This window comes from Pristis pectinata, chromosome 18 (assembly GCF_009764475.1).
Source record: "Pristis pectinata isolate sPriPec2 chromosome 18, sPriPec2.1.pri, whole genome shotgun sequence".
Taxonomy (NCBI): Eukaryota; Metazoa; Chordata; class Chondrichthyes; order Rhinopristiformes; family Pristidae; genus Pristis; species Pristis pectinata.
The window spans coordinates 504,340-527,657 of NC_067422.1; the positions used below are offsets into that span (position 1 = coordinate 504,340).

The 23,318-nt window shown below is 54.3% G+C and overlaps 1 protein-coding gene across 1 annotated transcript; it reads left to right on the forward strand.

The window, feature by feature from the left end:
- The first annotated feature begins 37 nt into the window (after positions 1-37).
- Positions 38-22,125, forward strand: utp6 (UTP6 small subunit processome component). Its single transcript, XM_052033117.1, has 19 exons — positions 38-162; positions 2,065-2,149; positions 2,310-2,351; positions 2,455-2,547; positions 2,631-2,678; positions 2,982-3,045; positions 3,147-3,265; positions 4,215-4,292; positions 5,266-5,347; positions 6,957-7,041; positions 10,980-11,173; positions 11,393-11,472; positions 11,802-11,879; positions 13,260-13,439; positions 15,529-15,609; positions 15,689-15,798; positions 19,167-19,233; positions 19,962-20,034; positions 21,728-22,125. The coding sequence occupies exons 1-19, from the start codon at positions 71-73 to the stop codon at positions 21,883-21,885; spliced, it is 1,809 nt and encodes a 602-aa protein (XP_051889077.1). The 5' UTR covers positions 38-70; the 3' UTR covers positions 21,886-22,125.
- The last annotated feature ends 1,193 nt before the right edge of the window (positions 22,126-23,318 follow it).

Genomic DNA, 23,318 nt, shown 5'->3' on the forward strand with positions numbered 1-23,318 from the left:
GAACCCGAATCCCGACCCCGGCGGAGCAGTTTCCGGGCGGACCGGATCCGGAAGCCGTGGTCACGCTGCCATGGCGGAGTGGGTGCAGCGGCGGCTGGAGGAGCGGATCCCGGAGCTGGAGCAGCTGGAGCGGGCGGGGCTGCTGGCGGGGGGGGAGCGGCGGTGAGGGGGGGAGCGGGCGGGGCTGCTGGCGGGGGGGGAGCGGCGGTGAGGGGGGGGAGCGGGCGGGGCTGCTGGCGGGGGGGGAGCGGCGGTGAGGGGGGGGGAGGGAGGGAGGGGTTGGGTGAGGGGAGGGGAGGGGGGTGAGGGGAGGGGAGGGGGGTGAGGGGGGGAGGGGTTGGGTGGGGGGAGGGGTTGGGTGAGGGGAGGGGAGGGGGGGGAGGGGTTGGGTGAGGGGAGGGGAGGGGGGAGAGCGGCGGTGAGGTGGGGGGCCGGGGGGGGGGGGGGGAGGGAGGGGAGGGGGTGTGTGTGAGGGGAGGGGGGGAGCGGCGGTGAGGGGGGGGGGGGAGGGGTTGGGGGAGGGGAGGGGAGGGAGGGGTTGGCGGCGGTGAGGTGGGGGCCGGGGGGGAGGGAGGGGAGGGGGTGTGTGTGAGGGGAGGGAGTGAGAGGTGGGGGTGGGGTGTGTGGCAGGAGGTGAGGGGTGGGGAGACGGAGGGGGTGCGCGGTGTGAGGGGGCTTGTGAGGGGAGGGAGTGGGGTGTGTGTGGAGGTGGGGGGCGGGGAGAGGGAGGGGGTGTGAGGTGTGGGAGGGGAGGTGGAGGGTGGGAGGGATTGCATGGGAAAGTGCCCTGAGAAGAGGAGGGTTGGTGAAGATAGAAGAGTGGATTGAAGAGTCACAGAGGGAACAACCCCTCTGTCTTGTTGAAAGGGAGGCCAGGCAGATCCTATCCTTGCTACGCCTGGTGGAAGAGGGGATGGGATTAATGGTTCACCCCTGTCATCTGTAACAGGCAGGGCCCCTAATATTGTTGACGTACAGAGGGATCTTGGGGTCCAAGTCCATAGCTCCTGAATGTGGCTCCACAGGTTGATAGGGCAGTAAAGAAGGCATGTGGCATGTTTGCCTTTATTAGTTGAGGCACTGAGTTCAAAAGTCAGACAGTTATGTTGCAGCTTTATAAAACTAGTGAGGCCCATCTGGAGTATTGCATTCGGTTCTGGTTGCCCCGTTACAGGAAGGATGTGGGGGCTTTGGAGAGGTTACAGAAGAGGTTCACCAGGATGTTTCCTGGATTAGAGGGCGTGTGCTATAAGGAGAGGTTGGACGAACGAGGGCTGTTTTCCCTGGAGCAGCGGAGGTGCTGCAGGGAAGGGGTGGGGTCCTGAGGAAGGGGACAGGAATGTGAATTAACTTGGTCAGCTACATGTTTGGTTGCACAGATGCATTGGTTCAGATGGCCTCTTTCTCTGCTGTAGGCATCTCTGGTTCTTGGTCTCAAATGTCTGGCCTCTACACTAGCCACACTCCTGTGCTCTCCATGTACCCTCTGCTGTCCGATCCCTCGCTCGTCACACTGCTGCTCACGAACCTTCATCAGCTCTGAGTTAAGCAATGTCCTGAGTTTATCTCCTCGTCCCACTCATAAAGTCCCATCACGGTCTCAGTCGTGCCTGTCTCACCTCCTCCAGTCCCTGCTCCCTCTCCTGATCAGGGTCGACCCAAAGTGCCCCTATGCCTCCACAGACACTGCTTGACCCACTAACTTCTTTCAGCAGTTTGTGTTTGCGAATGATTCCAGCACCTGCACACTCTCCTGTCTCCTGCTCTCCTCTGATTCTCCCACTTTGCCATTTCACGCTCCTTGTACCTCCCCGATTCCCATTGCTCCACCACTGGCGGCTGTGCCTTCAGCTGGCAGGCCCCGAAATCAGGCATTCCCTCCTTGTGTTAAAGCTTCACTTTAAATCTTTGCTCTTGGATGCAGTTCTGTCCACCTGGGCTCATGCTCCTTCTGCAGCTGGGGTCGAATCGTATTTCATTTTACTGCTAAAGAGTCACTCGATGTTTCATTAGTTGGAGATGGTGAATCAATACCAGAGCTTGTCTTTCGTTGTTTATTTGTAGAGCGGTGATAAGGAAGGTCACTACCCTGGAACACAAGGTGCACCGGAGAGTGCTCAGTAAGGAGAACTTCATCAGCTACATCCAGGTGAGTGTGAGACTCCACAAGACTGGAGTTGCCGCAGCTGTGTCTCTGCCATTGTGATGTGGGTAATGTGAAAGCGTCAGCACAGCTCAGAGGTACCTCTGGTGGTTTTGGGCACGGTCGGTGTGATCTGGTCTCTTCACCCAGCTGTTTTATTTTCCAGTATGAAATTAACTTTCTCGAATTGCTGAAGAGGCGACGAGTGGTGAGTTGGAACAAAGTTTTACTGAAAATCTGCAATTAATTTTAGTCTAATTTTTGACAGTTTTTAAACATGTTCCCTCCTGTTTTTCTGCCCCACCCCCCAGCGAACTGGCTACAACTTTAAGAAAGAGGAGGTTGAATATGCCATTGTTAATCGGGTTCATGGATTGTTCCAGCGAGCTCTGGCCAAATGGAAGGTAGGGCAGTGAGTGAGTGCCACCAGAGTGGTGTAGTGTCCAGATCGCACGTTGACTGAAGTAACTGGCTTCTTGTGTTACAGGGCGACATCCAGTTATGGCTTTCTCATGTAGCTTTCTGCAAGAAATGGGTAAGGACCAGTTTGTTCTCATTGTCTAAATTTACTACTCAGCTCCCTCACATTGACAGTAATACCACTCTACAGTTCTATGCTGTTCACTGTATCTCCACTGATACTAATCCAGCTCCCTTACACCATCCCTCAGTCACCCCTATCCCCCTGCGCCCTGTCACTGACTGTATCCCCACTGATGTTAATCCCCCTCCCTCACCCCATCCCTCAGTAACCCCTCTCCCCCAGCATCCGGTGTCACTGACTGTATCCCCACTGATGTTAATCCAGCATCTTTGTTTGGTTTTGATTCTTTCACAGAATGCCAAGGTCAAGTTAAGCAAGGTGTTTTCTGCAATGTTAGCCATTCATTCTGACAAACCAGGTGAGGTTCCTGCGCTCTCGGACATGCCTGACAGGAGTTTGTGGGTAGCTTGGGCTCTGGGGTGTTCATTCATGTTTGCACATTCTGTTATTGCTTTCCAGCATTATGGATCATGGCAGCCAAGTGGGAGATGGAGGATCGGTTGTCCTCAGAGAACGCAAGACAGTTGTTCTTACGAGCTCTCCGGTTTCACCCAGAATCTCAGAAGTTGTATCAGGAGGTAGGTGTTGTCCAGCTGGTGTCCTTGTATCTGGATGGATGGGTTCTATCTCTGAGACGCTCCATCCTATAGAAATTGAGACAGAAGCTCTTCATGGTGCCAGGAGGCAGCATTTGTCACAGACTGTGGTACAGCAAAGCCTGATCACAGCCCTCCTGGCACCAGCTCTGTTCAGGAGTGACTACATCAGCCATGGGCCCTTCTCCTGCCACTCCAGTGTTCCTTTGAATTCAGTGGGTGCTTCCCTTCACCCTACTCTTAAGCAACCCGGGTGGGCAAAGTATTCCTCATTATTCCTCAATTCCTTGTGATGTAGGGGGCCATTCGGCCCATTGAGTACATGCTAGCTCTCAGTGCAATCCTATTTCCTACATTTCTCTCCAATCTATCCTCTCTCTCATTCCCATCAACTCCCCCAGACTCTACCCTCACCCACACACTGGGGGTAACTTACAGCGGCCGATTAACCCACCAACCCTCACGTGTTTGGGATGTGGGAGAGAACCGGAGCCCCCAGGGGAAGCCCATGCAGTCACAGGGAGAACATGCAAACTCCACACAGACAGCGCCCGATGTCAGGATCAGGCCTGGAGTGCTGGAGCTGTGACGTATGTTGTGCCAACTTATGTGGACGAGACTAGCATTTATTACCCATCCCTGGTTGTCCCTGAGAAGCTGGCACTGAGCTGCCTGGGACTGCAGTCCCTGTGGTGAAGGTGCTCCCACCGTCCTTATGGCATTGAGCTGCCTGGGACCACTGCAGTCCCTGTGGTGAAGGTGCTCCCACTGTCCGTCTGGCGAGGAAGTTTTGGGTTCCGTGATGATGAAGTCCCGTCATTTCCAAGTCAGGATGGTGTGGAACCGGGAGTTGGTTTCCCCTGTGCCTGGGTTTGGGAATGCTGTTGGAGGGGCCAGTGTGGGATGTGATCATTCCTGTTGTCTTTTCCAGTATTTCCGGATGGAACTGATGCATGCAGAGAAACTCCGCAAGGAAAAGGAGCTCTTGGAGATGGCGAAACTGGAGCGGGTATGGGATGGGATCGGGGAAAGGAAGGGGTGGGGGAGATGGGGGGGCTGCAAGAGCAGAGGGAGGTGGTGTGAACGGCTCAGTCTCTGTCAGTGTGGGGGTGTGGGTGGGGGGGAGGTGGGGGTAAATGGGGCTGTCGGTGTGGGGGTGAATGGGCTCTCACTGTGGGGGTGTGACTGGGGGTGGGGGATGAATGGGGCTCTCAGTGTGGGGGTGAATGTCAGTGTGGGGGTGTGGGTGGGGTGAATGGGGCTGTCAGTGGGGGTGTGACGGGGTGGGGGGGTGAATGGGGCTCTCAGTGTGGGTGGGGTGGATGGGGCTGTCAGTGTGGGGGTGTGGAGGTGAATGGGTCTCTGTCAGTGTGGGGGTGTGGGTGGGGGTGAATGGGGCTGTCGGTGTGGGGGTGAATGGGCTCTCACTGTGGGGGTGTGACTGGGGGTGGGGGATGAATGGGGCTCTCAGTGTGGGGGGGTGAATGGGGCTCTGTCAGTGTGGGGGTGTGGGTGGGGTGAATGGGACTGTCAGTGGGGGTGGGGGGGGTGAATGGGGCTGTCAGTGTGGGGGTGTGGAGGTGAATGGGGCTCTGTCAGTGTGGGGGTAGGGGTGGGGGGGTGAATAGGGCTCTTAGTGTGGGTGGGGGGTGAATGGGGCTCTGTCAGTGTTGGGGTAGGGGTGGGGGGGTGAATGGGGCTCTGTCGGTGTGGGTGTGACTGGGTGGGGATGAATGGGGTCTATCAATGTGGGGGTGTGGGTGGGGTGGGGGTGAATGGGTATCAGTGTGTGGGTGGGGTGGGGGTGAATGGGGTCTATCAGTGTGGGGGAGTGGGTGGGGTGGGGGTGAATGGGGCTTTGTTGGTGTGGGGTTGTGACTGGGTGGGGTGGGGGTGAATGAGGTCTGTCAGCCTGCTCCACTGCCTGGGTTCTGGGGCTGGGACTGCATTGTGACCCAGTGTAATTCCGGCTTTCTCTGCAGGATGATACGATGCCTCCAGAGGAGATCGTCAGTGGGGAATTGGCACGCATTGTGTATAAGAATGCCATTCAGAAAATTGCCGGTAAGATGGTATCCCAGACATTCTCTCCCTGCCCTCACCTGGTATAGATGGGTGTGATAGTTAGCATGGGCCCGATGGGCTGAAGGGCCTGATTCTGTCCTGTATCGCTCTGAGATGTGTGCCCCCTTTCCCCGGCCCGCGGGTAGTGACGAAGCTCAGTGCCAGAGTCTGGTGGGCTGTGCTGTATCCCTCCAGGGCCCTGACCCATGTGTGGAACACACAGCATTCACTGCCTTCTCCCACAGTGAGTCACGTTCTGGGAGCACCAAGTGGGTGATCCACCTCAGTTCCCCCTGAGATCCCCAAGTCTCAGTAACCAGGTTATTGCAGTGGCAACAGGAGCAGACCACGTCCCAGCTGTGGGACTCGAGACCTGCCCCCAGAACTGGCCAAGTGGATCCCGTCCAGTATCACACTGGCATCTCCCCAGGCGTGTCCTGCTCACTAAATGACTGCTGATCACTGCCCAGTCAGTTTGCTCTTGGACAAGAACAGAGTGACGGAAGGCATTGTGGGCGGTGCTACAAGTGGCCCCTGCTCATCGATGCCCAGTTTAAGTTTCACCAGAAGCACCTGGTACCAGACCTCAAATGTGGATGAAAGAGCTGAATTTCAGGGATGAGGCGAGTGTGACTGCCCTCGACATCAAGGTAACGTTTGGCCGAGTGCTTGATGGTCAGTGCACTCGGGCTGAAGGGCCTATTTCTGTGTAGCAGGAGTCTGCTGTCCCCACAGGTTCTTCTACACTGGCTGAAGCAGGGGTTGTGTTGGGGTGACTGCTCACCCCTCACCCCAGCTGGGAAGTACTGTGAGAGGGCGGAGTCTGTGGTCTGTAAGGTTACAGATTGTGCTGATGAACATTGTTGGTGCTGGTGTCCACAGTGCCTCAGATCTGGCCGTTCCAAACTGGACATCTGTTGTGAACTTCGGTCAGTGCATCTGCAGCCCACGAGATGGAGGGCATTTTCTGTGTGAAGCTGGGACCTCATCCTGAGGAACACGGCAGAACTGCTGCCCACGCCCTGCCTGCCAACACCTCCCAGTGGCCTCTCCTGTTGAGGACAAGGGCGGCCGGTGCAGAGAAACACCACTGCTGGCAGAGTTCTTTCCCATCCCACACCCTCCTGAGTTGGAAGTACATCGCTGCTCTTCACTATCACTGCAACTCCCTTCCCAGTGCTGTGTGGGGGCCACCTTCACCAGAAGGGCCACAGCAATTCAAGAGGGTGGCTCAGTCCCACCAGCCTTGTGCGACTGCAGACATCCTGGATAGTACAGGATAGAATGGACCGCCGGTGCAGCTCCAGGGTCCCGCAGCCCGGTGCAATCCTGACCTCCGCTGTCTGTGTGGAGTTTGCACGTTCTCCCTGTGACTGCATGGGTTTCCCCCGGGTGCTTCCAAAGACGTGTGAGTGGATGAATTGGTCAGTGAAAACTACCCCTCAGTCTGGTTGAGGACAAAAGAATCAAAGGTGAATCAATGCAGATATGTGAGTGAATAAGGTGCAGGGCTGCAGGGAAACGAGGGATTGCTCCCCCGGGAGCTGGTGGACCCGGTGGGCTGAATGGCCTCCTGTGTCATGGCCTGATGCCTGCTCTGTGTGTTCAGGAAACGTGGAGTTCCATCTGTCCTTCTGGAACATCGCCGTGCTCTTCGACTTCAGCCAGAAGCTGCAGGCCGAGATTGTCACAGAGTGAGTGTTGGGGCGCGGAGCTGGTGACCGGTGGCGGTTGTGTCAGGATATGGGGAGGTGTTGCTGAGGAAGGGGTCTGGGCCAGAGAGGGGGAGCAGTCACCCCAGCACAAGCAGCCCTTCGGACCATTCTGTCTGTGCTGACCATCGGGCATCAGTCTGTCGTAATCCTGTTTCCCAGCACTTGCTCTGTAGCCTTGGCAATTCAACAAATGTTGTAAGAGTCCTTGCCTCCACCACCCCCTCAGGCAGTGCCCCCCCCCCCCAATTAACCTATGTTCTGTAGTCTTTACCACCTTGTCTATGCCCCCCATCATTTGATATACCTCTGTAAGATCCCCCCTCGGCTGCCTCCTCTCTAAGGAAAACAAACCCAGCCTTTCCCTCATAACTGAAAACACTCCATCCCATGGAAGGAAGGTCCGTGGTGGTAATCCGTCCTGTAGTGTGATGACCAGAACTGTACACAGTACTCCAGCTGTGGCTGACCAATGTTTTATAAAGTTGTACCAAGACCTCCCTGCTCTTGTATTCTGTGCCCTGCCAATGATGGCAAGTATCCCACACACCACCTTATCTACCTGTGCTCCAACTTTAAGGATCCTTGGACTCGTACACCAAGGATCCTCTGTTCTGCAGTACTTCCTGGGGCCTGCTGTTCACTGTGTGTGTCTTACCCTTACTGTCGTTCAGTAGTGCATCACCTCACACTAGTAGGATGCGACTCCATCTGCCACCGCTCTGCCCACTTTACCAACTGGTCAATATTTCCTGTAACCCAGGACTGTTCTCCTCAGCACCACTGATTTTTCTGTCATCTGTGAACTTTCCAGTAATTCCTCATATTTTCATATCCAAGTCATTAATGGAATTAGAATGGGTTTATTATTGTCACTTGTACTGAGGTTCAGCGAAAAACTTGTCTTGCATACCGATCGTACGGGTCAATTCAGTACACAGTGCATTGAGGTAGTACAGGGTAAAATGATAACGGAATGCAGAATAAAGTGTCACAGCTACAGAGGAAGTGCAGCGCAGGCAGACAATAAAGTGCAAGGTCATAATGAGGTAGATTGTGAGGTCAACAGTCCGTCTTATCGTACTAGGGAACCGTTCAACAATACAACAGCGGGATAGAAGCTGTCCTTGAGCCTGGTGGTACACACTTTCAGGCTTTTGTATCTTCTGCCCAACAGGAGAGAGGAGTGAGAATGTGTAGGGTGGGTGGGGTCTTTGATTATGGTGGCTGCTTTACTGAGGCAGCGGGAAGTGGAGACAGAGTCTATGGAGAAGAGGCTGGTTTCCGTGATGTGCTGAGCTGTGTCCATAACTCTGCTGTTTCTTGCTGTCCTGGGCAGAGCAGTTGCTGTACGAAGCTGTGATGCATCCTGATAGAATGCTTTCTATGCATCAATAAAAGTTGGTGAATGTCAAAGGCGACGTGCCAAATTTCTTAGAGCAAACGATACAGGCCCCAGTACCGATCCCCGTGGTACACCACTGGTCACAGGTATCCGATCACAAAACAACCCTTCATCACCCTCTGCCTCCTATCACAAAGCCAACTTGGCATCCATCTTGTCAACTTGCCTTGGGTCCCTTGGCTCTAATCTTTTACACCAGTCTCCCATGTAGGTTCTTTAATGAAGTCTACGTAGACCATATCAACCACACTGCCCTCATCATGACATTTTGTTACTTCTTTGAAAAGCTCAAATTGGTCAGACAAGATTTCCCCCGACAAAGTGATGCCATCATTGACTCATTCCTGCCTTTCCAATTGTAGATTCATCTTGTACTTGATGACTTTTTCCAATAACTTCCCAACCACTGACAGTTGCCTCACAGGCCTGTTATTATCTGATGTTTCTGCTCGCTCTTTCGCTCACTGTTGGAGGTCTGTAGTATGGCCCCAGTAAGATAATCACCCTCTTCCTCAGTTTTACCCATGTGGCCTCATTTGAAAAGCCTTCTAGGACATCCTCCCTCATCACTGCAGTGATGGACCCCTTGATCAATGATGCAGTTCTGCCTCCTGTTTTATACCCCCATCACATCTGAAACATCTTTACCTAGAACACTGAGCCGCCTGTCCTGTGTCAACCATGTCTCTGTGAGTGCAGCAACACTGTATTCCCAAGTGCTGCTCTGCGCTTCACCAGTCAGCTTCCCTGCACAGTCGATGCAGTTCAGCTTTCCAGTCTCCCCGTGGCCCCTGGGCTAACTTGGTTTCCCTTCTGTGTTTGACAGCAGCATCCCCTCAAATGTACATCTACTCTGTCCCATTCCCTGCCAAAGTCGTGTAAGGTGATGGCAAAGCCTTCCCACAGAGCGTTATGCAACCCATCTAACGTGCAGGACCTACCTTCCCCAGAAACTCACAGTGATCCAAAGATCTGTAGCTCTCCCTCCTACACCATCCCTTTAACCACTCATTGACCCTCCTGTTCCTAGACGCACTTTCAGAGATTCAGAGATGGTAACCCTTGAGGACCTTTAATCTATGACTTAATGCTCTAAATTCATGTTGGAGAACCTTCCTCTTACCTCTGTTGTTCGTGACCACGAACAAACTCTGGCTGTTCGCCCTCCCCTTTCAGAGTGACCTGCAACTGCTTTAAGACGTCCTGGCATCAGGGAGGCATCTCCACTGGCAGCTACAGAAGCGCCTGTCTGCTGCCCTTCCCGTCGAGTCCCTCTCACAATAGCTCTGTGCATTTCTTGCCTTCTGTACAGCAGAACCAGTCATCAAAACGTTCCCCTCAGAAGCCATTTACCTTCCCCCAGCGCAGTAAACCTGAGGTGGGTGGTCACAGATGAGTCCTGCTCTGTGTCTACTGCTCCACCTGGTGGTCACCCATGGATTTCCTGCCTGTGCACTCAAAATCTGTGAGGTGACCAGTTTAGTGACCACGCTGTGCACGATGTCCGGAGTCTGCTGAATCCATCAACAATTTCAGCTGCACAATACAGTCAGGAGCTGCAGCTGTACACAATTCCTGCACACCTTGTTGCTGGGGACAATCCTGATCTCCCCCACAGGGCAGTGGGAACATTCCCCGAGCACAAGTTCTGCTGCGGATCACTCTCGAGTTATCTTGGTCCTCTGAAGAAGTAACTAATTCCACAAGGACATTTATTCTATTCTAAACAGAACAGGCTACAATCTGAAGTCCTGATAGTAGCAAATTAGAGCAGTACAGGTAGAAATACCCAGCTGTTACTCCTCACTAACAGCCCTCCTCACCAGAGGTCCCCACTCCACAAAGCCTGCATTGAAGCCCATTGATTTTGTCCTGTTGCTGTGCTTTCTCTGTCTGGTCTCTTGTGGACACAGCTCAGCACATCACAGAAACCAGCCTCCCCTCCATGGACTCTCTACACTTCTCCCTGCCTCAGTAAAGCAGCCAGCATAATCAAAGACCCCACCCACTCTGGACATTCTTTCTTCTCCCTCCTCCCATTGGGCAGAAGGTACAAAAGCCTGAAAGCACGTACCACCAGGCTCAAAGACAGCTTCTGTCCCACTGTTATAAGACTCTTGAATGGTCTCCTAGCATGATAAGATGGACTCTATACCTTGGACCTTGCACCTTATTGTCTGTCTGCACTGTATTTTCTCTGTAGCTGTTACACTTTATTCTGCATTCTGTTATTGTTTTCCCTTGTACTACCTCAGTGCACTGATGTGATGAAATGATCTGTATGGATGGCATGCAGAACAAAGTGTTTCACTGTACCTCGGTACACATGACAATAATAAACCAATTTACCAGCAAGAGACGACGGGCTGTTGCTTGGCCTCAGTTGAAAGGGTTGGTGTTACGGAAGTGGGGTGCTGATGGTGAAATGAGGTGAGAGTGGGGTGGGATAGACACTGGTGGGGTAATGCCAGTGATGGGGAATGCCACCTGACTGCCCTCTGGTCTGGTTCGACAGCCTGCAGACACTGTACCCACACCAGGCACTGACCTGGGACTTTGTTGCCCGACGAGAGCTGGAGCTGGGTGCAGCAGAGGCAGCGGGGCCCTCTGCAGAACGCAAGCAGAAGGTTGTTGATGCCGCGGAGCTTGCCCGCCGGGAGCAGCGCTGCTGTGCCGTGTACGATCAGGCTGTGGTCTCCGTGCCAACGGGTAGGTGCTGAACTTGCTCCCGGGAGGAGTGTAGGGGTAGGGTGAAGTGTGGGGAGGGGTGTGAGGTCGGAGCCTGAGGGAAGGGAGGTGGGGCTGCAGGCTCGGGGAAGCTGTGGCTGATTTGGGGAGGGAGAGGGGTGCCGGTGAAGTGTCGAGGGTGGGCTCAGAGTATTGGAGGCTGGGTGCTGAGCTTCACTGCTGGCAGTGTTCCAATTGCAGAAGCCATGTGGAAATGTTACATCACTTTCTGCCTCGAGCGATTCAGACGGAAAACTAACAAGCAGTCTCTCCGAGAGAAGGTGAGGCAAGGCTCCCCCCCCCGCGCCCGGCCACACCCCCTGTCCCCATCCTGTTCCCTGCCCCCCCCCCAAACCTCGTCTGCTTCCCCGCCCCCATCCCATTACCCACCCCCTCCAACCTCATCTGCCTCTCTCCCCCCCCCATCCCCCCCCCCCCCCCCCCCCCCCCGCAACCAAACCTCGCCCTCCTCCCCCGGCCCCCGTCCGTCCTGCTCTCCCGTTCCCCGGCCCCCGTCCGCCCTGCTCTGCTGTCCCCCTGCCCCAGTACACAGAGCCAAGCTGTTTTAGGTCCAGTTTCCTTCATAGTCTGCCTGATGTTTATGTTCCAGAGGCTGCAGCAAGTGCTGTCTGTGTTTGACAGAGCGAAGGAAGCCTCTCTCCTGCCCCAGGCGCTCTACAAACAGTGGGTGAGCACGTGTTTACACTGGATATATTTGAAGATGTGGTGAGCTCCTGGATGTTGGGGAAAACAGCTGAGGTGTGACCTGCCAGAGGGTTTCTGTGCACACTGTTAAATCTCTGATGACTGTTGATCAGGTGGTTAGTAGTGTGGGTGGACTGTGTGTAAATACAGGCAGAGAACAGCCGATAGCTGGAGTATTGGTGGAGTTCTGGGCTCTGAGCTCCAGGAAGAGGTGCTGGGGAGGATTGGCAGGACGTTGGCAGGGACTGGGGGAAGTCTGCACCCTGCAGAAGCTCAGGCTGTCCTGGGGACCGAAGCTGGCCCAGCGGGGTGCAGGCACGAGGCTGTCCTAGGGACAGAGGCTGGCCCAGGGGGGTGCAGGCACGAGGCTGTCCTAGGGACAGAGGCTGGCCCAGGGGGGTGCAGGCATGTGCACAAGCCAGAGAAGTGGGGAAAAGGCTGGAATGTGAAACTGCTTTAAGTAGATCCAGAGCCAGTACAGGTATGACAGCTGAATGGCCTCCTGTGTGCTGCATACGGGGTGTAATACATGCAGTGCTCCTGTGAGCGTTTGTTGGCTCTTGGACTGTACTCAGTGGAGCACAGAAGAATGAGAGGGGACCTCATAGAGACATTTAGAATGTTGAAAGGACTGGACAGAGTAGATGTGGCCAAGCTGTTTCCCTTGGTGGGTGAGGCCAGGACCAGAGGGCACAATCTTAGAATTAGAGGGTACAGGTTTAAAACAGAGATGAGGAGAAATTTCTTTAGCCAGAGGGTGGTGAATTTGTGGAATTCCTTGCCAGGTACAGCTGTGGAGGCCAGGTCATTGGAGGCATTTAAGGAGGAGATAGTTATCTAATTAGTCAGGGTATCAAGGAATATGGGGATAAGGCCGGAAATAGGGGTTACAATAGATTTTTTTGCTCATGGAGCAGACCCCCCCCCCCCAATTTCTCATTTCTTTTTCTTTTTTTTCCCCTTTGCTTTGGAGCAGACTCGATGTGCCGAATGGCCTACTTCTGCTCCCTTGTCCTGTGATCTTGTGTGAGGGGTAGTCTGGTGCTGAGTAGGGTAGAGGGAGTGTATGTGGGCGTGGGTGTTGTGGGGTGGGTGTCGGGGGTGGGGGTGTGTCGGGGGTGGGGTGTTGGGGGGATGTCGGCTCTGGGTGTCGGGGGTGGGGAGTTGGGGGCTCTGTGCCTGGGTGTCAGGGGCAGGGTAGTGGGGGGGTGTTGGGGGCTCTGGGTGGGGGTGTCGGGGGCAGGGTGTTGGGGGGTGTTTTGGAGGGGTTGTGTTGGCAGGGGTGTTGGAGGTGTTGAGGGGGAGGTTGTGCTGGGGGCTCTGGGCCTGGCCCTGGGGTTTGACTGCTCTGCTCTTACTGCAGCTTCGTTTACTGATGGAGTCTGGTGATGGAGACAAGGCTGTCCAAGTGGTGGAGACGGCATGCGCTGGATTTGGGAACTCCCTGGAGATGTGGCAGAGCAGCCTGGAGGTGCTGATGGAGCTGCAGAATCCTGGCGTCAGACGGCTCTTCCAGGAGGCTTTTCAGAAAGTTTCCCTGGCGGTGAGTTATCTGACCGTACCTCAGGCTGGTACTGAGGGTCACTGAGGCACAGGTGAAGCCGCGATGTCACACAGGCTGCGTGCTGCAGTGGGATGCTCCGCCTCTGGCCCCCTCGGTGGCGTGCACCTCCCAGTGCCTCTGTCTGCTCCTGGCTCTGCCCACGTCCCAGACGCTCAGCTGACGTTAGTCCCTGATCAGGCTGGAACAAGGATCGGTCTTTCCTCTTCTCATTTTCCATTTCGTTCCCAGAGGGTTGAAGTAACAGCCTGCCGCACTTCCCGTGTGTAGTGCAGGGGAGCTGTGCAATCTGCAGCTCAGAATCCACGTGTATAAATATTTTACTGATTTCATTCAGGACAAACAAATCATGGAATTGATAAAAAAATCGAGGCTGTGATCCAGTGATTAGTCTGAGCTTGTCCGTGTACCACTGGGTGCCAGGGGTGTCCGGGTGACACGGTGTGTCTGGTGAGTGTGTCTAACATTGGGGGAGTGGGGGGAATCCAGTGGGGGAGGGGGGCCTGTGCAGCAGGGTGGAGGGTTGTGCCTGGTAGGGCAGTGTGTCCAGTGCCATTCCTAATGCTGGATGTTCACACTGAGTGACTCCCAACTGATTCTTAAACTGAATCATCGATGGAGAGGTGGAACAGACTGGTGAGAGGTCGATGGTCAGGGCAGTTACGCGAAACAGTGGGAAATGGGATTTAATCCAGAGGTGTGAGGTGATGCGTCTGGGGAGGTGAAACAAGGCCAGGGAGTAAGCAGTAACGGGAGGATGTTGGGAGGTGTGGGACTCTGCCTGAGAGCATTGGAGGCAGACCCTGCCCCATTTTAAACAGTACCTGGGTGTGTGCTTGAGCTGTGATCCACGGGGTTACAGACCTGACATTGGAACATTGCATTTGGTTAGATGGCTCTTTTTGACTAGCACAGACACAGTGGGCCAAACGGCCACCTCCGTTGCAAGTTTTCTCCAATTCTCCAATTAGCTTTGCTCCTGTGAGCAGAAAGTGAGAGGGGCTTGTGGCGGGGACTTCAGTGTGTCCGGACGGTCTTCGTCATGCCCTTCATCTCAGTTAATGTTCCGTCATCGACATCCTTTCCCTCTTGGACCTGATTCCACAGCCAGCGGTTGTGCGGCTCACCAGCTGAGCAGGGTGCGGAAATGTTAACTCCCTGCTCGATTCCTGTGGGAAGGAAAACAGAATGAGGAGGATCTCCTGCAGTACCCAACCCGCAGTCTGTGCGGTCTCCTGCGGTACCCAACCCGCGCCCTGTGCGTCTCCTGCGGTACCCAACCCGCAGTCTGTGCGTCTCCTGCGGTACCCAACCCGCAGTCTGTTCGCCTCCTGCGGTACCCAACCCGCGCCCCTGTGCGCCTCCTGCGGTACCCAACCCGCGCCCTAGTGCGCCTCCTGCGGTACCCAACCCGCGCCCTGTGCACCTCCTGCGGTACCCAACCCGCGCCCTGTGCGCCTCCTGCGGTACCCAACCCGCAGTCTGTGCGTCTCCTGCAGTACCCAAGCCGCGCCCTGTGCATCTCCTGCCGGCTTTGTGGCTGGACTCCCACGGTTGGGTGGTAGTTTCTGCATCTATTGCGGTGGAAGGCAGACTCTGCACTGCACCAGTCCACCCACACTCACCACTTTCCACGTTACACAAAGGTATTAAGCTCCAACCTTCTGTGTTCTGGCATTTTTACATTTCGACTCCTCTGATACCATCTTCCCAGTCTGTCCCTGACGATTTGTTTCATTTCCGTTCCAAACCAGGAGTCACCCTTCCACCTCGCATCGGTTCTTCTGTTGGATCTTCCTTGAGTTGGATTGTGTCCTCTGCGAGCAGTTGACATTGTAGGCAGGCTAAGTCCACGGTGAGATCCTCTCCCTCTCACTGCCTTCCTGTTCCCCCGAGCTGCGTACTCCCTGGGCTGCTGCCTGATCCTCTGGTTCATTCCAAAAGCCCCTCAGTGATCTCCCTGGCCCATGTGTGTTCCTGGGGATCAGCAGCTTCGTCTTCCCCAGATCAGCAGCTGGGTTGTGTTTGGTTTGGTTTTCTGTTTCTTTCACCCTTCTCCCTCCTGTCACAGGACAGTTTACCGCTGTGGCTTCTGTACCTGAAGTGGAGCGAATCTACGAGCAGTGTCAACGAGACAGAAACTCTCTATCAGGTAGGCTCCTGTCTGACTGAGCTCTCTGTGCTGCTCTACGCTGGACTTGTTCTTAATTACGGGATTGTTGTGTCCACAGCAAGCCCTGCGGACATCCATCCCGGCCATCTCTGTAACCGTGAAAGAGAATTACCTGGACTGGGCCCTCAGGGCAGGCGGCCATGAGAAAGCACGGAAGGTGTTCACCAGGTAACATCTGAGTGCTTGCGGCTGAGTTAATGTGTGTAAGGATTGGATGGTGTACTTGTTGTGGGATGAGGGTGAGCAGGTTGTGCAATGGTCCATATCTCTACCAGTGACTTGGGTAGAAAAGGGGTGAGGTCCTGCAGAGAAATTTTAGGGAGTTAGGATAGAGGTTGAGGAACAGAACCTCAGAGGTGGTAATGTGTGGGTCACTCCCTGTGCCAGACATCAGAGTACAGAAATAACGAGACAGCCCAGATAAATGTGTCTGGAGTGTCTGTGCAGGAGGAGGGCTTTAGGTTCCAGGAGCACTGTGACCAGTTCTGTGAGGGGTGGTTACCTCAACAGAGCTGGGACCAGTGACCTCGCGGGGAAACTCACTGGTGCTGTGAGGGGTGGGGCACTGTAAACCACTGGCAGGGAGTGGGCACAGGAAGGCTGCACATCAGAAAAGAGTGCAACAAGGACTGTAAGAGACGTACAGTAGAGCTGGAAATCACAGCAGCAGGGGAGACAGTGCAAGGTTTAAGAGAGGCTTACGGTTAAGGTGCATGGTGTGTTGGCCTTCATTAGTTGGGGTATAAAGTTTAAGAGCCACGAGGTAATATTGCAGCTCTGTAGAACTCTGGTCGGACCACACCTGGAGTATTGTGTTCAGTTAGGTCGCCTCATTATAGGAAGGATGTGGAAACTTTAGAGAGGGAGCAGAGGAGATTTACCAGGATGCTGCCTGGATTGGAGAACATGCCTTATGAGGATAGGTTGAGTGAGCTAGGGCTTTTCTCTTTGGAGAGAAGGAGGATGAGAGGTGACTTGATAGAGGTGTACAAGATGATAAGAGGCATAGATCGAGTGGACAGTCAGAGACTTTTTCCCAGGGCGACAATGGCTAACACGAGGGGACATAATTTGAAGGTGATTGGAGGAAGATGTAAGGGAGATGTCAGGGGTAAGTTTTTTACACAGAGAGTGGTGGGTGCGTGGAACACACTGCCGGCAGAGGTTGTGGGGGCAGATACATTATGGACACTTAAGTGACTCTTAGGTAGACACATGAATGATAGAAAACTAGGGGGGTATGTGGGAGGGAAGGGTTAGATAGATCTTAGAGCAGGATAAAATGTCGGCACCACATTCTGGGCCGAAGGGCCTGTACTGTGCTGTAGTCTATGTTGCTCATGAGTCTAAATATTGCTGGGCCCAAGCTGTTCAGGAAAGGAAGGAGTGAGGGTGATTATTAAGGAGAATGTTGCAGTGTTGGAGAGAGACGATGTGCTGGAAGAACGGAAGCAGCTACACAGACCAGTGGGGAGGATATCGGAGCAAAGTCACAGGGATGTGTGAAAGAGAAGTGCTGATGGAGGACTTCACTGGAAGAGCAGTGACGTAAAAAGGCACTCGGGGGTGGGGGGTTAGGTGGGGTGTTGGTTTCTGAAGCAGGTTCAGGTTGAGCACATTTCTGGCCCAACAATGAGGGCAGCAATGCTGGACCCGACCCTGGGAAATCAGTTGGACCAAGCAGAGCAAGTGATCGCACTGAAGAAAAGGTGAGACCAATGAGAACAAACCAGTCCAGTGAGAATAAACCCATCCTCTCTAATGTCTCCTTGTGACCATTCCATCCCAGGCAGCAACCCCGTGAATCTCTGTTATATTCATGGAGTCATACAGCGCAGAACAGGCCCTTCGGCCCTGCACATCCATGCTGATCACGATGCCTATCCACGCCAGTCCCATTTGCCTGTGTTTGGCCCATATCCCTCCACACCTTTTCTATCCATCGAGCTATCCAAATGTCTTTTAAGTTTGTACCTGACTCTGTCACTTTGGCAGCTCGTTCCATGTACCCACCACCTTCTTCCGTGCTCTCTGTCACTACCACGTCCACCCGTAGCCCGGAGACCAGAGCTGTTGTCCCTGGAGTGAAGGAGGCTGAGCGTTGACATAAATAGGTAAATAAAATTATGAGAGGTGTAGAGGCCCACGGTAGGGGTGTCTCAAGCTAGTGGTCTTGGATATGAGGGAGGAGGTTTACAGTGGATCTGAAGGGTAAATGTTTCACACAGAGTAGTCGGTGTCTGGAACAAGCTGCCAGAGGAGGTGGTGGAGGCAGGAACAGGAACAACATTTAAGGGGCATCTGGACGTGTACTTGAATGAGCAGGGCAGAGAGGGATGTGGAATCATTGCAGGCAGTGGGATTGGTGTGGGTAGGCACAGACGTGGTGGGCCAAGGTTTCTCTGCTGCACAACTCTGGCAGTTGTTGCTGCTGTTAACTCTATGTCCTTCCACAGCACATTATCTCGCACTTGTCTGGGTTAAACTCCATCTGCCACCACTTGGCCCAACTTGCCAGCTTGTGTTCCATTGCATCCTCCCTCACTACCCACACCCCACCAATGGAAGCCAGGGTCCTGTTCCTCAGGATGGGGTGCTGAGGGCACTGGTGTAAATGTTCACAATGCAGAGGGTACAGCCAGGGACCGGGGGGACCGGTGGCCGGGTCAGGGACCGGGGGGACCGGTGGCCGGGTCAGGGACCGGGGGGACCGGTGGCCGGGTCAGGGACCGGGGGGACCGGTGGCCGGGTCAGGGACCGGGGGGACCGGTGGCCGGGTCAGGGGTCGGGGGGACCGGTGGACGGGTCAGGAGACGGGGTGACCGGTGGACGGGTCAGGGGTTGGAGGGAATGGTCAGGGGCCGGAGGAACCGGTGGATTGGTCAGGGGGACCAGTGGACGGGTCAGGGGCCGGGGCGTTGAATGAAAGTGACAGGCAAGTGAGCCACCAGTAACTGGGTGAAGGTTTTGGTTCCAGAGCAAGGGGTCGGCTGCAAGGTAGAGGGGAGGCAGTTTCAACCACAGTGTTCCACGCAGAGCTGGAAAGGTGTCTGAAAGGAAAAAAGTTGCCGAGCTGTGAGGAGATGGCAGGGGATTGGGACTAGCTGGATTGTTCTTGGATGGAGCTAGTACAGATTCGATGAGTGAATGGCTTCCTCCCTTCTGTGCTTCTGGTTTTGGGCTTCCTTGCATTTGATAACTTTTGGTAATTTTGACGTCACAATCTACCTCGTTGTGACCTTGCACCTTATCGTCTGCCTGCACTGCACTTTCTCTGTAGCTGTGACACTGCATTCCGTATTGTTTTACCCGGTACTACCTCAGTGCACTATGTAATGAATTGATCTGTACGAACGTTAGGCAAGACAAGTTTTTCACTGTACCTCAGTACATGTGACAATAATAAACCATTTCCAAAGATAGTAACCTTGATTAGAAAGTTTGCCGTCCCACCACAGGCCAAAGCAGACCCTGGGGGGAGGCAGTAAGTGAAGCATGTGTTCGGACCGAGTTGTCACCTCTCACTTCTGTTCCAGTCTCCACGAGAACAGGCCCTTTTCCCTGGAGTTCTTCAAGAAAATGATTGCGATTGAGAAGGAGCAGGTGAGCTCGGGGATGGGGGCAGGAGAGGTGGGGAGCACAGGGTAGGGTGTGGGGTGGACTGGACTCGGGGGAGAGGTTCTGGCTCGCTGGGATGACCGGATGCACAGGTTCATTGCAGGAACTGTTATCAGTCCTGCCCATTCATTACGACACTGAATGTTGAACCACGGCCCCAGGTGGGGCTTCCACAGGGGATGTAGCTGCCCCGACCCTGTCACACTCCACACACGGTACAGAACACTGGGCGTCTGGCTGCCCCGACCCTGTCACACTCCACACACGGTACAGAACACTGGGCGTCTGGCTGCCCCGACCCTGTCACACTCCACACACGGTACAGAACACTGGGCGTCTGGCTGCCCCGACCCTGTCACACTCCACACATGGTACAGAACACTGGGCGTCTGGCTGCCCCGACCCTGTCACACTCCACACACGGTACAGAACACTGGGCGTCTGGCTGCCCCGACCCTGTCACACTCCACACACGGTACAGAACACTGGGCGTCTGGCTGCCCCGACCCTGTCACACTCCACACATGGTACAGAACACTGGGCGTCTGGCTGCCCCGACCCTGTCACACTCCACACACGGTACAGAACACTGGGCGTCTGGCTGTGGAGACAGCTGAGTGTGGAGGCGAGACCAGTAAACATTGGGAGCTGGCTTGTTCCAGGTCCCACTGCTGCTGCTGTTGGTGAAATGCTGGGTGTGATTTGTCCCACAGGACTGCAGTAACATGCAGCGGCTCAGGGAATACTATGAGCGAGCTCTACGAGAGTTTGGATCCACAAACGCAGGTAGGAATCTGGGAAATAATGTCAGTAAGACAGAGTGTGTTAGCAGCATCACCTTCTGCCCTTCTGTGGGGGTAGCAGCTGGACACAGCACAGGTCAGCTGCCTCTTCCAGTCCTGTTCTCACTCTGCACCCACTCAGCTCCATCCTGGACCGTAAGATATAGGAACAGAATTAGGCCATTCAGCCCATCGAGTCTGCTCCACCATTCAATCATGGCTGATTTTTTTTTTCAACCCCATTCTCGCACCTTCTCCCCATAACCCTTAACCCCCTTACCAATCAAGAACCTATCAATCTCTGCTTCATATACACCCAATGACTTGGCCTCCACAGCTATCTGTGGCAACGAATTCCACAGATTCACCACCCTCTGGCTGAAGAAATTCCTCCTCATCTCTGTTCTAAAGGCTGTTCTAAAGGCTCCTCATCTCTGTTCTGAGGCTGTGCCCTCTGGTCCTAGACTCTCCCACTGCTGGAAACATCCTCTCCACGTCCACTCTCTCCAGGCCTTTCGGTATCCAGTAGGTTTCAATGAGATCCCCCCATCCTCCTGAACTCCATCGAGTACAGGCCCAGAACCATCAAATGCTCCTCATGTTAACCCTTTCATTCTTGGGATCATTCTTGTGAAGCTCCCCCACCCCCCCACGGGACTCTCTCCAGGGCCAGCACATCTCTCCTTTATATACAGGGCGCAAAGTTGCTCACAGGTCTGACCAACGCCTTATAAAGCCTCGGCATTACGTCCTTGCTTTTATATTCTAGTCCTCTTGAAATGAATGCTAACATTGCATTTGCCTTCCTTACTACTGACTCAACCTGCAAGTTAGCCTTTAGGGAATCCTGCATTAGGATTCCCAAGTCCCCTTGCACCTCCGATTTCTGAATTCACTCCCCGTTTAGAAAATAGTCTCCGCCTTTATTCCTTCCCTGCGCTGTATTCCATCTGCCACTTCTTTGCCCATTCTCCCAACATGTCCAAGTCCTTCTGCAGATTCCCTGCTTCCTCAACACTACCTGCCCCTCCACCTATCTTTGTATCATCCACAAACTTGGCCACAAAGCCCTCAATTCCGTCATCCAGATCTGGAGCATCATCTGATTAAACCAAGGCTGAGCTGGGACGGGTAGCAGACAGAAACTGTAGGTCTCACTACCCAGTCCGAGACAGGTGGCAGAGTTCAGACACAGTGAGGCTCCCTCTACTCCTGTGATGCAAGGGAAGATTCATAATCCACGTTCCAGAGCCAGCTGTGTGACAGCCGTTTATTGAACATTCAGCGACACTGTCACATGAACAAACAGGACCAGTACCCTGCCTGTCCCACCCGCCGGGAGGGTGGTGGGGAGGGGTTTGTGCTGGTGTGGGGGGGGGGGGGGGGGGGGGGTTGATGCTGGTGTGGGGGGGAGAGGGGTTGATGCTGGTGTGGGGGGCAGGGGAGGGGTTGATGCTGGTGTGGGGGGCAGATGGGGGAAGGGGTTGGTGCTGGTGTGGGGAGGGGTTGGTGCTGGTGTGGGGGGCAGTTGGGGGAAGGGGTTGGTGCTGGTATCAGGGGCTGCTGATGGTTGGGTGTAGGGGTTGGGGCGGTGGGTGCGGGAGGAGGGAGTGCTGTGGTGGGTCCTGGCCGTGACTGTTTGGAGTTTAGGGGTGTGTTGGTGTGCGGGGCGGCTGTTAACTGCTGTCTCGCTCCAGATCTCTGGCTGGAGTACATCATGGAGGAGCAGCAGCACCCCCAGGGGAAGGCTGAGCACACAGGGCAGATCCACTGGAGGGCCATGAAGGTGCTGCAGGGAGCAGAGGTGGAGAGGTTTGTGTCTCAGTTCACACTGCTGCAGACGGGGCACGTGTAGGTGCCGGCCATCCCCACCCGTGCTGTCGGACAGCGCCGCTCCACTGGACCCATTTCTCTGATTCTAGCATCGGATCAAGATTCTCTGCAGTCTCCCAGTCTGGATTCCCGCAGGGAGCGTTGGCCCCAACCCACCCACCCGCGGGGAGCAACGACCCACCCCGGGGGTGAGAGCCATCGTTCCTCAGACCTGAGTTGTTTCACCCTGTGAACTGGCAGATAAAGTTCTGGATTTGATGTCTTCCGTGTGTCTGGTCTCATTCTTGGGGTGGGGGGTGGGGGAGGAGTGGGTGTTGGGGAAGGCTCTGAGATTTAGACCCAACAACAGGGATGAACTGATATTTCCAGTTAAAGATAACATCAACATGGAGGGAACATGCGGCGGTTAGACATGTTTGTTGCAGCTGGTGATTACTTGGTACTTCAGTGGAGTGGATTTCACTTGCCCATTGCCTGAATTGTCCAGGCCTTGGTACGCACGGGCTGCTTTACTTTGTTGAGCTGTGAATGGGACTGGACACTGTGCAGCCGTCAGTGAAGGTGCCCACATCTGACCTCCTGAAGGAAGGTCACTGATGGAGCAGCTGAAGGTGGTTGGGCCCAGGACACTGCAGCTTCAGATTGTCCTTGGTGTCTGTTCAGTGCGTCTTGAGTAGGGAGGAGGTGTTGGTTTATTGGGGGCTGTTCCCCTCATGCCATTGATTCCTCCAGCTTCCCATCCTCGGCCTGATGGTCTGAATGATTATTTGGGCCTGACAGGATGGTTGCTCCATTGTTGAGTTGTCTGCAACTCTTCACAGTCTCTCTTTCATCTCTTCATTTTGCTGCTGTTGGAACAGTAGTTCCCTTTCAAGAACTCGTACGCTTTGATACTGTTGTGTGTTTTCATCCTCGAGGGCACCAATCCTCTGCTGTAGCCTCACGTTCTCCTGCTCCAGTTGTGCTCTCTGTTCTCGGAGCTGGTGGTGACCTGCCTGGCCTTTCTCTCAGTAAGTGCCAGGATGACAACCAGCACTGAACTGAAGGCAAGAACTAGGACCCATCTGAAATTCCTTTCCTCTTCCAGCTCCTGAGAAAGACTTAAAATTCTTGGTAGGTTGAATATACTGATGGCATTGCCCATGTCACTTTCAAAGTGGTGCCAACACTCATGAAACATCCAGACTCCGTTCACCAGACTGATCTGGAATCAAAAGCTCATTAGTCAGAGAGTTGTACAGCATAGAAACAGGCCCTTGGTCCAACTCAGCCATGCCATCCAAAATGCCTATCCACACTAATCCTATTTTCCTGCATTTGGCCCATATCCCTCTATTCCTTTCCTATCCAGGTTCCTAATCTGTTCAAATATTTTTTTAAAAAACTGATTGTACCTGCCATTTCCTCTGGCAGCTTGTTCCATAGACCCACCACCCTCTGTGGTAAAAACTTGCT

What these genes read in the sequence shown, in the direction of transcription:
- utp6 (XM_052033117.1), top strand. Translation starts at nt 71, where the DNA reads ATGGCGGAGTGGGTGCAGCGGCGGCTGGAGGAGCGGATCCCGGAGCTG. An exon ending in CTGGCGGGGGGGGAGCGGCG is followed by an intron (nt 163 to 2,064) that starts GTGAGGGGGGGA and finishes GTTTATTTGTAG; the next exon opens with AGCGGTGATAAGGAAGGTCA. An exon ending in TGTGGTCTCCGTGCCAACGG is followed by an intron (nt 11,174 to 11,392) that starts GTAGGTGCTGAA and finishes TTCCAATTGCAG; the next exon opens with AAGCCATGTGGAAATGTTAC.